General features: G+C 36.4%; 1 protein-coding gene across 1 annotated transcript in view; it reads right to left on the bottom strand.

The window, feature by feature from the left end:
* Positions 1-13,102, bottom strand: part of MED13 (mediator complex subunit 13) — a 98,316-nt gene that overhangs the window by 48,778 nt on the left and 36,436 nt on the right. The window contains exon 9 of the mRNA XM_053910930.2: positions 4,769-5,452. Within this exon, the coding sequence (XP_053766905.1) occupies positions 4,769-5,452 (684 nt within the window). The remainder of the gene's footprint in view (positions 1-4,768; positions 5,453-13,102) is intronic.

Genomic DNA, 13,102 nt, shown 5'->3' with positions numbered 1-13,102 from the left:
CCCCGTATGTTCAGACTGGTAGGAGGGGCACAGACCTGGAATGGGCCAGCCCCACACCCACATGAACAAATATTCAGGATGGATATCTCGGGGGCAAGGAGGAGTCCCAGACCCACACCAGGACCCCAGGCTCAGGATTCCAGTGCCAGGAAGATAAGTCCTCACAAACTTCTGGCTGCAAAAACAAGGGGGGATTGGTGGGAGAAACTTCTGGAGCCCCAAGCAATTCCTCTTAAAGAACCTACACATGGACTCACCTACTCAGACTCAGAACACTGCCTCTGAGCTTCAGCTTCAGTGTGGCAGCTTGAAGGGCACCAGTAGTACATAGGGAGAGACTGAAGTGTGCGGTATGGGGGCAAGCAGAGGCCATTGTCCTTTTGCTGAGTCCTCCCTCACAGAGCTGGTAGGCTGGTGCCATTATCTGAGACTCCATCACCCTGGTTAACACTGTGTGACCCACCTTGGAGATCCACAGAGGCTCTACCCCACCCAACTTACAGGCCCATCAAAGCTGCTTTTCCCTAAGAATGGCTGGTCTTGGCTCCTAAATCCTATCAAACAAGCAACAGCTGGCTTTAGTGAGCCCTAAAGGCAGCCAAATCAGAGTCACAGCTTGGCTTCACCTGGGAATCTCCAAGCCCAGCACAAATAGCAGCCACCTCAGACTGCTTTATAGCTCAGGCAGGATGCCCCAGGCGAAACACAAGTGGGGGCTGACTTTGTCCTGCACCACCTGGGGAAACCCCAGGACCAACAAACCCAGTGCACAGCTACAGATCAAGTCAGAGCACTGCCACCCTGCCCCTGCACAGCGGATCCTCCACAGAGGGTGGAGGTTGGTGGTCAGTGGTCACAGCCAGTACTTGCAGCTGACTGGTCTGGGTAAATCTCTCCCATCGATCTGCCAACAGCAATCAAGGCTCAACCACAAGCGGAGAGTGTACTCAGCCCACATGAAGGGTGCGTCTTGAGCACCCAGCTTGGGTGACAGAGGAGGCTGTGCCACTGGACCTTACAGGACACCTACTACATTAGGCCACACTAACAAGACACAGAGGCATAGCAGCTCTACCTAACACAAGAAACAAACAGAGGGAGGCTGCCAAAACAAGAAGACAAGGAAACATGGCCCAAATGAAAGAATAGATACACACTTCAGAAAAAGAGCTAAATGAAATGGAGATAAGCAATCTATCAGATGCAGAGTTCAAAACAATGTTTATAAGGAAATTCAAGGAACTTAGTGAGAACCTCAGCAGCACGAAAAGGATCCAGTCAGAAACGAAGGATACACTATTTCACAGGTGGCAAACACAAGGCCTGTGGACCGAATCCGGACCTCCACCTGGTTTCTACCAGCGGCAGCGCCAACCTCTCGCTTAACTATTAAGGAGTAGTTACATTTATATAGTCCTAAAATTACATTCGGCCCTTTGAAGGCAACAGCGAGGCTGATGTAGCCCCTGGTGAAAATGAGTTTGATACCCCTGCACTAATTGAAATAAAGAACAATTTATAGGGAAACAAGAGTAGAATGGTTGAAGCTGAGAATCAAATCAATGGTTTAGAACATAAGGAAGCAAAGGGGTGCCAGAAGGAGAAGAGAAAGGCAAGAAATTGGAACTCTATCTGAAAAAATAGTGAAAGAAAACTTCCCTAATTTGGTGAAGGAAATAGACATACAAGTCCAGGAAGCACAAAGAGTCCCAATTATGATGGTTGCAAAGAGGCCCACTCCAAGACTCATCATTATTAAAAGGCCAAAGGTTAAAGATAAAGAGAGACTCTTGAAAGCAAGATTAGTTACCAGAAGGTTGCCAGATGGGAGAAGGGAGGGAGAGAATGGGGAAGAGGTGAGGGGATTAAGAAGTAAAATACCTAGTTACAGAATACCCATGGGGATGGATGTTCAGTACAGTATAGGAAAAGGAGTAGCCAAAGAAGAGATACACATGAACCATGGACATGAACAATAGTGGGGGCATAGCCTGAGGGAGTAGGAGGTGCTAGGTGGAGGAGGGCAAAGGGGGAAAAATCAGGAAAACTGTAATGGCATAATCAATAAAATATAATTTTAAAACAAAACAAACAAAAAGAACATAAACAAAAACACGAAGTGCTACACAAAGCACACAGGTTTGCCTACTGAAATAATAATGAAGGACTTTAAAAAGAAAGTAAATCTTGCCCCAGCCAGGTGGCTCAGGTGGTTGAAATGTCATCCTGATATGCCAGGTTGTGGGTTCCATCTCTGGTCAGGGCACAAGAAGCAACCAATGAATGCATGACTAGGTGGAACAACAAACTGACATTTCTCTTTCTCTACTTCCCTTCCTCCCTGCCTCTCTCTAAAAATCAATAAATAAAAATTAACAACAACAACAAAGAAAGTAAATCTCTAACAGTGGGGACAAATGAGAGAGTCTATAAATGAACCAGACATATTACTTAGTCTCAGGGAAGCTCAAAATCAATGAAACACAGCAGAGAAAGTTCATGGCCTAGAATGTACAAGAGGAGGCTATAGGCAGACTATATAAACAACAGGAGAGCCAAACTACTTAGAAAACCAGAGAAAATCTGGACTTATATCTCTAGACAGAAAAGAAAAATAAGAACTGAAAATGGAGGAACATGAATGGTTTCTCTTATAAGAAAAATCAATAAACTACCTGGTGAAGACCCAAGATCTGTCATCCTCTTCAGTCTAGAATTTTAGGAACTACAAGGCCACCCCTCCAAAACATCCCCTGTCCCATTATCATAGGGCAAAGTGTCTGGAACTGATATATAGTATACACTAAAATATTTATTGAATGAGTAAGGAAAGCCTGCCAATTAACAAGGTTCTGCATACATTACACACAAAATTCCCAATCAGTATTTCTATGTCTTCATTCTAAAATGTGGAGAAACAATAATTATAAGAACTATGGCAGCAATAGTAAAGACAAAGACCAAAATAAGGCAAGTAATTCTGATGGAAAACTACCAGATATTAAACAAGAGGATGGTATTAACAAAAATGTTTAGGGCAAAAAGCATGAGAAATAAATATTAAGACTTCAAGAAAGGGCTAGAAGAAAGCTGAGAAATCCCCTCAAAATACAGAGAAAAAAAGATAGATGAGGGGACAGTGGGAAGAGGGGATTACTACTATAAAGGTCACATGGACAAAATCAAGGGGGAGGGCGGAGGTGGGGGAGGGAGGTGGGTTCAGCTGGGGTGGGGTGGAGGGATGGGAAGAAAAGGCATACAACTGTAATTGAATAACAATAAAATTTTTTTTAAAAAAGATAGATGAAAAATGAGAGAAAATATAGATGATATTCGACATCTGAATTAGATTCCACAGAAAGTGGCAAGAAAAAATTGAAATATCATCCAAGAAAAAGAGACTTTTCCAGTGGCAAAACAAGAGAGAGAGAGCGACTTCAAATTGAACCAACCCTTCTGAAATGTCCAGTATAAGGACTGAACAAAGGATCACTATACCTACACATTCTCTTGTTCAATTTTAAAATTCTAAGCAGAATAAAAGACCTTAAAATGTTTTATTAACAGACTGAAAAGGAAATGTAATCTTTGCACTCCACTTGGCCTGCATTGATAAACAGGTAGACAGTTTTAATGAGAATAACAATGTTTTGTGGGTTGTTTTTCACCTCTTTGAAAAATGTACAGATAAAAATGCAAAAGGCTTCTGGGACAGACTACAAGTGTTATTAAAACAGCTATAGGAAGTAAAGGGAGACCTGAAAAAAAAAGCCTATTTCTGCCCAAAATATGTCAGATACAAAGTGGACAAAGAAGGCAAACCACAGAATGGAGGAATACAGCTGCAGCACATATTACTAATACAAGATTAAAAGTCAGAATATGCAAAGAATGAGTCAGGGGGAAAATGGACTAAATAATATGAGGCACAGGCAATTCAGAGAAGAGGAATCCTACATGTCCAATAAACATGTTAAAGTAATGCTTAAACTCATTAGAAATCTGGACATCACATATTATAAGACAATAAAATGCCATTCTGAATACAGATTAACCTAATTAAAAGTTTCATAATACCAAGTACCAAGGAGAATGTAGAGCGATAGCCATTCTTACATTCTGCTGGTTGATGAGGATGTAAACTGGTATAATCTAAAAAGCAACTTGGCAACAATTCTCGAATATGGAAATATCCCATGGCCCAGAAACTCCAGTTTAAAATGTATTCCCTAGAGAAATTCTTATACAAGTATACAAGAAAATGTATACACAAAGTTCTCTGCTACATCCTTTGTAATTGTGAAAAACTGAAAATAACCAACATGTCCAACTTCAAGACAGTAGATGGTATATTCAAAAAAGAAATTCTACAGAGCAATTAATATCAATTAACTAGAGCTACATCTGTAAAAACACATCTAGAAATGATAAATACCAAATTCAGGAAAGTGGAAAGAATGGAAAAAGAAAAACAATACATTCTAATTGTATGTCATATTCTTAATTTGGCTCATTGATCAACTTAAATCTTTAAGTTGGTTGGTTGCTGGATAAATGTTATTATTTTCTCTACTTTTTTGTGACTAAAATATTTCATAATAAAGAGCTTCCCTGAGGAAAGAACACAGTAAAAAAAAGTAGGCAAACATAATACTCAAAGGATTTCTTATGGAAAATCCTATCCTGAAACCAATTCTGGAGTCCTAGTATTAAGAACTTCATTTTTCCACCCTTAGATTATAATAGTGACTATTAAAAAAATACATACTCTGTAACTGATGTTACACTTTCCTGTCCAAAAGGTCCAACTGGATCATCCTTGAATTTATCACTTGGAAGTTGAGGTGGTAAAAACTCTACATCTTTTTTCTTTGGGACCTTGTAATACTTCCAGGCTACATTAGCTTCATCTTCTTCCAAGTTTACTGCTGTACCAACATATATTGTAGGTTCTACAGCTTCCTGAAATTGAGCTGGGAAAGACTGAGATAAACTGTCTATCCTATCTTCCATTGGTTTAGAAGGAACCAAGGGATCCGGTGTTGGCATTTGATAAAAATGTTGACTTTGAGGGGTTGAAGGTGTTTTAGTCACTCCTTCATCAACCACATCACATGGATGAGGACTAAGTGGGGGTGGTTGAGGTGAATTTGCCATTTCAGTGCCATGCATCTGAGGAGTCTTTGCTACATCATTAGTTCGGATGTTTGAAAATCTCACTTGACTGTCTGGAGCAGATATTACAAGTCTTTGGCTGGCTGACTCTGTGTCCATGACAACATCATCACTAATAGATACACGATGGTGAAAAGGAGTCAGGGGGCGTTTCTGTGGTTTTTCACTCTTTTCTTGCTTTTCATTGGTCTTGTGCTTGGGAAGTACCTGTTGTTGCTGACTTAAAGATAATGCCTGTCCTTGTTGTCCAGGGTTTCTTGGTTTAAGATTTTTGTGCCTGAAAAGAAAAGTTTAATAGTTATAGTGTCACGATATCATCACATATACAAGTTAACACTAGACATTTCAGATATTTGTTTTTCACATACAATCCTACAGTAAAATGGTATGAATTTACATGAAAAAATACTTTGTTCAGTGACCTAAAACAAGGAGCATGAAGAAAGATTAATCTAAATATCTTAGTATCTGAATAAATACTGAGATGAGATTCTAGTTATTTTAAGAAACAAAGCTATAAAAAAAAGTCCTGAAATTGATTCATTTATCAATACACCTGATATTCCACAGTTAGTACTTATAAATCAATGGTTTAGCTGAGCTCAGTCATCATCTACAATTCTATATATAGCAACTGGCCAGAAAACCTATCCGACTGAACTGAAGCTACAACATTCTGGATAGTGCTGAAACTGACTGACTGATGGACCCCATACTAAACCTATCTTCCTTCTTCCAAGGCTTACCACTGCACAAAGAATCAGCTGACTGGACAAGAAAGAGAAAATTCCTAAAGAATTTTTTTCTCATAATGTGAAGCGATTCTAAACAAAAAAACAAAACTATCCATCTAAAATATCTAATAATTTTGTTCAGAGTTTCAGATTTCTTTCAATGCAGTAAAAATTGCAGTAAATTGCATTTAAGAGTGCACTTTGAGATTTCTAAACTCAAAAAACATTGATTTATGTAAAAATGTTTTTAAATGAAAAAACTAGAAAAAATGCAGGGGAATATAGAGTTGAAGTATTCAGTACTCATTAAATCTTTTTAGCTTTCTTTTAAAATTTACTTTATAATGACTTTGTTATATCAGAGATAACCAGAAAGAATTATTAAAAAGCACTTTTTTGAAGAACCTTCTCTATTAAGGTAATGTGCTGCTGAGACACCATTTTGTACAGAGCCTGGGGCATCTTATTGTGCATGGGAGGAAGGCAGGGGGAGAGACCTAAAAAATTATCAAAGAAAAGTGCAGTTATGTCAAAAGATGATAGGAGAAATCCACCATTACCATGATACCAAAAGCAAAGACATTATGAGAATAGGAAGTCACAGAACAATATCCCTCAAGAATACAGATGTAAATTATTAACATAATATTAACAATGCAGTACTATGTAAAAGGATAATATATATCATGACCAAATGGGATTCATCCCAGACTAAGGTTTAACATCCAAAAGATAAAATGAGCCCTGGCTGGTGTGGCTCAGTGGATTGAGCGCTGGCCCGTGAACCAAGGGGTCGCTGGTTTGATTCCCAGCTGGGGCACATGCCTGGGTTGTGGGCCAGGTCCTGGAGATGGATTCGTGACAGGCAACACATATTGGTGTTTCTCTCCCTCTCTTTCTCCCTCCCTTCCCCCTCTAAAAATAAATAAATAAAATCTTAAAAAAAAAAAAAGATAAAAATGGGTATTGTCATGTATAATGCGCACCTTTCCCCCCAGGTTTTTGAGGGAAAATAAGGATGAGCATTATACATGGGTATGATGACTACAAACCATGGGTATAATAATCCCATGTATAATGCACACAAAAGCATGAGTGCACATTATACGTGGTGAAATATGGTCTTTCTCACAGTAGGAGAATGAAAGAAAACCATATAATTATCTCAATAAATACAAGAAAACATGACATAATTCAACACCTATTCACAAAAAAATACTTAGCAAATAAGGAACAGAACTTAATCTGATCAAGGACATCCATGAAAAACTGCAACTAATATACTTCACATTGGGAAGACTGAATGATTTCTCTTCAAGACTGGGAACAAAACAAGAACATTAACTCAACATTTCTATTCAACAATTTTATTGAAAGTTTTAGCCAATACAATAAGAAAAAGATTTCAAAAGAAGAGTAAAAACTGTCTTTATTCATAATAAATGATTAGAAGCTTTACAATGAAGGGGTCAGGATGATCACCACTTCTCAATATTAACATTAAAAGTGGGACAACCAGACATGTGTCTCTTCTGATATGACATGATACAACAACACAGCACCATCTATTAAGTATTCTCACCAAAAATAACATACCTAAATCTAATCAAGCATCTAGATCAGCACTGTCCAAGAGAACTTTTTATGATGATGGAAATGTTCTGTATGGGGCTATTGAGGAGTTGAAATATGACCAGTGCAATCAAGGAACTGAATTTTTAATTTTTAAATCCAATTATTTTACATTTAAATAGCCGGCAGTGGTTACTAACATAACTACTAGTATTGAAGAGCACAGCTCTACAACTACCTTCCATTTACAGAATTGCAAGGGATAAAAGAAGTTAAATGACACTAAAAGAACAAGTTAAAATACACAACATATTAAGAAATCCAGAATGTGGGACAGTCTACAGAATAACCGACCCAGTTTCTCCAACCAAGTCAATGTCATAAAAAGAGGGTATACAAGAGAGATCTAAAAGATGTATACGACTAAACATACACTCCTCACTTGGATCCTAGTCAAACAAACCAATGAGACACTGCTGAGACAAATTTGTAGAGGGTATCAGAACATACCAAGAAAATAGTGGTCCTTTCATTAGGGGTAATAATGGAATTATAGTTACATTAATTTAAAAATGTTAACATTTTCAGAGTTGCATATTGAAATAGAAATGAAATGATGACATTTAAGATTTGCTTTTAAAATCTTCAGCAAGAGTGTGGCATAGAGGCCTGGCCAAATAAAGTAATATATTTCCGTAGTATTATGGAGTACTATGAGCTTAAAAGAAAAAACAAAGTATGTCTATATGTGGGCTAACGTGATAAGATACCAGGATAACTGCTTACCAAGAAAAGCAAATTACAGAATAGTATACATGGCTGATTTATTTGTGTGAAAGAAAGCAGGCAGGCAGATCTACATACATATATAGGAAGGGAAACATAATTTTTTGTTATTCATGTGTATTATTTGAATTTTTTAAATAGTATCCTAAAACAATTTTTAATGAAAGGAATTGGTCATTAAAAAACAAACAGCAGGTCCTACTCAATGTGGAAATAATCTCTTCTCTGACCATCCTGTCTTTGAACATTTTCAATGACAAGGACCATGTTACCTTATAAAGAAATGCATCCCATCATCAAATAGCTCCAGTTGTTAGAAAATAATTTATTTATAATAGAAACTTACTTTTTCTTTATCTTCCAGTCATTAGTCCTATTTCTAACTCTATTTCTAAAGCTATGCTGTCCAACAATAGTATCCACAAGTCACATGTGGTTACTAGGCACAAAAAATGTGGCTAGTCCAAACTCAGATGTGCTATCAGTGTAAAATATATACCTGTTTTGAAGACATGTTATTTTAAAAAAGCCAAATATCTCATTAATGTTTTGTGTTGATTGTATGTCAAAAAATTATTTTAGATAAATCAAGTTCAGTAAAATATGTTAAAAATTTTTAGTCTTCAGTAAGAGAATGGGAGCAGATGAAACAAATATTGCAAGTAAATATGAGTGGTTGATACAAAGGAATTCACTGGCCAATTCTCTTACTTTTGTGTGCAGGTTTGAAATTTTTCAGAACAGAACAATTTTTCAGAACTAAAATGCTAAAAAAAAAAAAAAAAAATGACATGAAAATAATGGGAGCAAGATGAAAGTGTTCCAACGTCATTGTTTGAATCATAGAGACACTGATTAACTTTAGACTTTAAGGAAAGCAAAGAGTTAATGTTTAATTCAATTAACGAGAGAATCAAAATAAGAGTAACTTCTAACCAGGGGAAAACAGGGAAAAAATTACAGCAGGAAATGGGAAGCAAAGGAAATAAACAGAAAACAATAAGAACGTATGTATCATTTATTTATCAATTATTCAAATATTTTAGTATCTACTATAAAAGTTCACAAGGTGTGGTGTCGATGGACTCTTTCAGAGGTTCTATAGGGTTCAAAGTTATTTTCCAAGTACCAAGGCATTATCTGCCTTTTTCATTATGTTACTATTATGATGATGAAAAAGCAATGCACAATAAAACTGCTAGCAGCCAAACACGGAGCAAGGCAGTGATACTAACTACTACTACTACTATTACTACTACTACTAGTAGTAGTTGTTGTCACTGTCATTATTTTTTTCACCACCACAGTTTTTTTTCAAAGCTTGTTTCACTTAAAAATGTCCTTCATGAAGACAGTAAAAACGATTAATTTTTATTAAATTTCAATGTTTGCATATAGTTTTTTATATTCTATATAAAGAAATAAGAAGTTCATATAAAAGTACCTGTGCTGTACATCAAAGTACAATGGCTGCGTTGAGGAAAAGCACTTGTATAATTGAATTACAAGCTGAACTAGCCACTTTTTTCATGAAACACCATTTTTATTTTTTTTTTAATGATTGACAGATGAACCATGGTTATCCAGATTTGGTTACTTGGCAGACTTGGTTATTTGGCAGACTTGGTATTTGGGTCTCAATGAACAAAATGAATATATCATTTTAAGGATGAACAAATGATATAATTTGAGCTTTTAAGCAAGATTTAGAATTTGTAAAATTTTATCTATCACAGTGAGCTTGACAGCTTCCTAATACTTTAAAGGTTTTTCTGATAAGATTGCTGATGATATTAATAAATGCAATTTTTGATACCACATAACAAATGTGCCAATATTTAGAAGTTCTGCATAACTCAGTGAACTGATATATTCCATATGATCAATGCATAATGTTACAAAATCATGCATAAGTAAAAGACTCACTCAGTTATTAGTGATGTATAAGAATTTCATTAATAGGGCTTCAGATTCCACACTGAGCCTTTAAGAAAATACCGCTTCTCAAATTTTGGTGTAGCATCAAAATATATCCACAATTATCTGAAAAAACTATTAAGACACTCTTCCCTTTTCTAATTGCATAACTACATGAAGTTGAACTTTGTTCACATACTTCACATGAAAATACCCAACAAAAGATTGAATGTAGAAGCAGATGAGAATCCAGCTACTTTCTACTAAGTTCCACATTAAAGAGATGTGCAAAACTAAGTAAAAATTCCCTTCCTCTATTTTTATTTTTGCTACTATTTTGGGAAATAGTTGATTTCTATAAAAGTATTTTATTCATGTTAATATTACTGCGTTTGTTATTATTTAATAAATTCAGTAGTGCTTTAACATTTCTCTAAAATTGACATAAATAGACATAAAAGCACTTTGGGGTCCTCAATAATTTTTAAGAAAGTAAATAAGTTCTGAGACCAAGAGATTAAGAATTGGTAAAGCTATGTAAGGCACTAAAAAGGGACAGGGTCTCCAATAATGTAAAGTAAACTACCTGGTTATATTCCAGTAATACAAGGGCTATGAAAAGAGCCATACATTCACTTAACCCTTCTATAAAAGTAAGAAACTATTAACTCAGGCTATATACTAACAGCAGTGGCTCTATGCAATTTTGGTAACATTAAATCGCAGCCCCTGCCCTGGCTGGTGTAGCTCAGTAGATTGAGTGTGGGCTGTGAACCAGGGGGTTGCCGGTTCGATTCCCAGTCGGGGCACATGCCTGGGTTGTAGGCCTGGTCCCCTGTGGGGCCTACATGAGAGGCAACCACACATTGATGTTTCTCTCCCTCTTAAAAAAAAAAAAATTGCAACCCCTTTCTTCTATATATCATTTTGAGGATGAACAAATGATAAACCTAGTCTTTTTTACAGAGAACAACTAAATTTCATACTAGAACTCAACCAAACTGGGACTCTTTCTTAAAAAGTTGTCCTTAAACATAATCCAACAGAGTAATCCCTTTAGATTCTTTTTCCTACTGATTAAGTCCTTGTATTTTATTTAGTGTTAACACCTGAAATTTACTGTTTTGATCTATAAAAATATAGCCTTCTAAGTGTAAATTTTCTTATGAACATTCTACCAGGCTAAAGCCTAATATCAATAAATATTAAATCTCACTAATAACTGAAAAATGCCAATTAAAACAGTTTTTGCTTTCCACTTACTGCAAGGACAAAAATAAATAAATTTTGGACAGCTCTCAGAACAGTAAAAGCACAAGAAAACCCAGCACTCTTATACGTAAAAAGTGGGAATGAAATTTGTAATATATTTTTGAAGTCACAAGATGTGTTTCAGTAGCCCCTCTGACCCTGGCTCAGTTGGTTAGAGCACTGTCCTGATACACCAAGGTTGTGGGTTCAATCTCCAATCAGAGAGCACACAAGAAGCAACCAATGAATGCATAAGTAAGTGGAACAACGAAGAGGGCTCATATACACGCTCATGCGCTCGCTCGCTCTCTCTCTCTTTCCTCTAAAAAAAAAAATTAAATAGCCCTCTTGCCCACAACTCACTCTCATATCACCTACCTAGTTTTATGTCCTTCCTAGCACTCAACACTCTTAAAATTTTAAAAGTTTAAGAATTCTTTTTAAAAACAAATTACCTTCCCCATTCCCATTACAGTGCAGGAGGCTTGTTCACTATTATGTCCTGAAAACACCTATCAGAGTAACTTTTCAAAAAAATGTAATAAATAACTGATAGTCACAGAAGTATTATTTTTTAAAAAATTAAACAAAAAGTCTTTGAAAACAATCTATCCATCAAACCCCAAATGATTAAATGCACTATGGTACTTCCATTCAATGGAATACCAAAAAGTTTTTAAAACAATAAAGCAGATCTACAAGTAACCAGGAAGAGCTAAGACACATGAAGTGGGGGGGAAAAAAAAGATCCCACATGTCAGTATTATATTTGTGTTGGGTAAAGAAACACATATACACACAAAATTCCAAAAAAAAGTATGCAAGGATAATACCTAATTGGCAAAATAATCACCTCTAGGGAGAGATAGTAGGATTTGGAAAGAGAGTCGGATCAGGAGAACTTCAGCTTTCTTTGTATAATAATTTAAATTCCTTAAAAATCACATATACTAATGCAAACTGCTTATATAAAAATGTAATTTTTCCCCCCAAATCAATTTCCAAGAGATGGCAACATACCAGAGTGTAGTCCTGTCTTTCACACAGAGGAAATTTACTACACAGAGTTAGTTCCAAAAAAGAAGAAAACAGAGGAAAGTCAGGCAACCTAGAGACTAGTAACAATAGGGAGCCTCAATCACTTCTAAGACTGAAAAAACATTAAGGTAAAGTAGCCTCACCATATCACAGAAGCTTAGGATGGTACTAGAACCACATGGAAGAAGGGGCTGTTGTTAATGGGATTCAGAGCTGCTGCTGGAGTTGGCTAAAGATAGGGGTGGAGAGGTACCTTGGTTTCTTCCCTCCTCTCATCAACCAACCTTCTATTAGTGCCTACCATTAGCCAAATCCAGAAAGCAAATAAGCCTAATGAAATGTTATATACCTTAAATGTATACAATGTTGTCAATTACATCTCAAAAAAGCTGGAAAAAATGCCTGTAGAAATAAGGGAGCCAAGGAAATGTAACTATTTCACTTCAACATAGATAGAACAGAGCAGGGAAAATGTAAGATAGATTTGAGAGCAAAGTGGCTGGCCATCAATGTGTGCCCTACCTCCTATATTCTATGGCAGGACAATATATACACATATGGTGGCTCAAGTCTTTTCAACCTTATTTAAGAACTAAATAAGAGAACAATATTTGAAGGGGGAAAAGAGG

Source organism: Desmodus rotundus, chromosome 9 (genome assembly GCF_022682495.2).
Source record: "Desmodus rotundus isolate HL8 chromosome 9, HLdesRot8A.1, whole genome shotgun sequence".
Classification (NCBI taxonomy): domain Eukaryota; kingdom Metazoa; phylum Chordata; class Mammalia; order Chiroptera; family Phyllostomidae; genus Desmodus; species Desmodus rotundus.
Note: the sequence above shows the minus strand (reverse complement) of the source record. Positions and strands in the feature narration are given on the sequence as shown.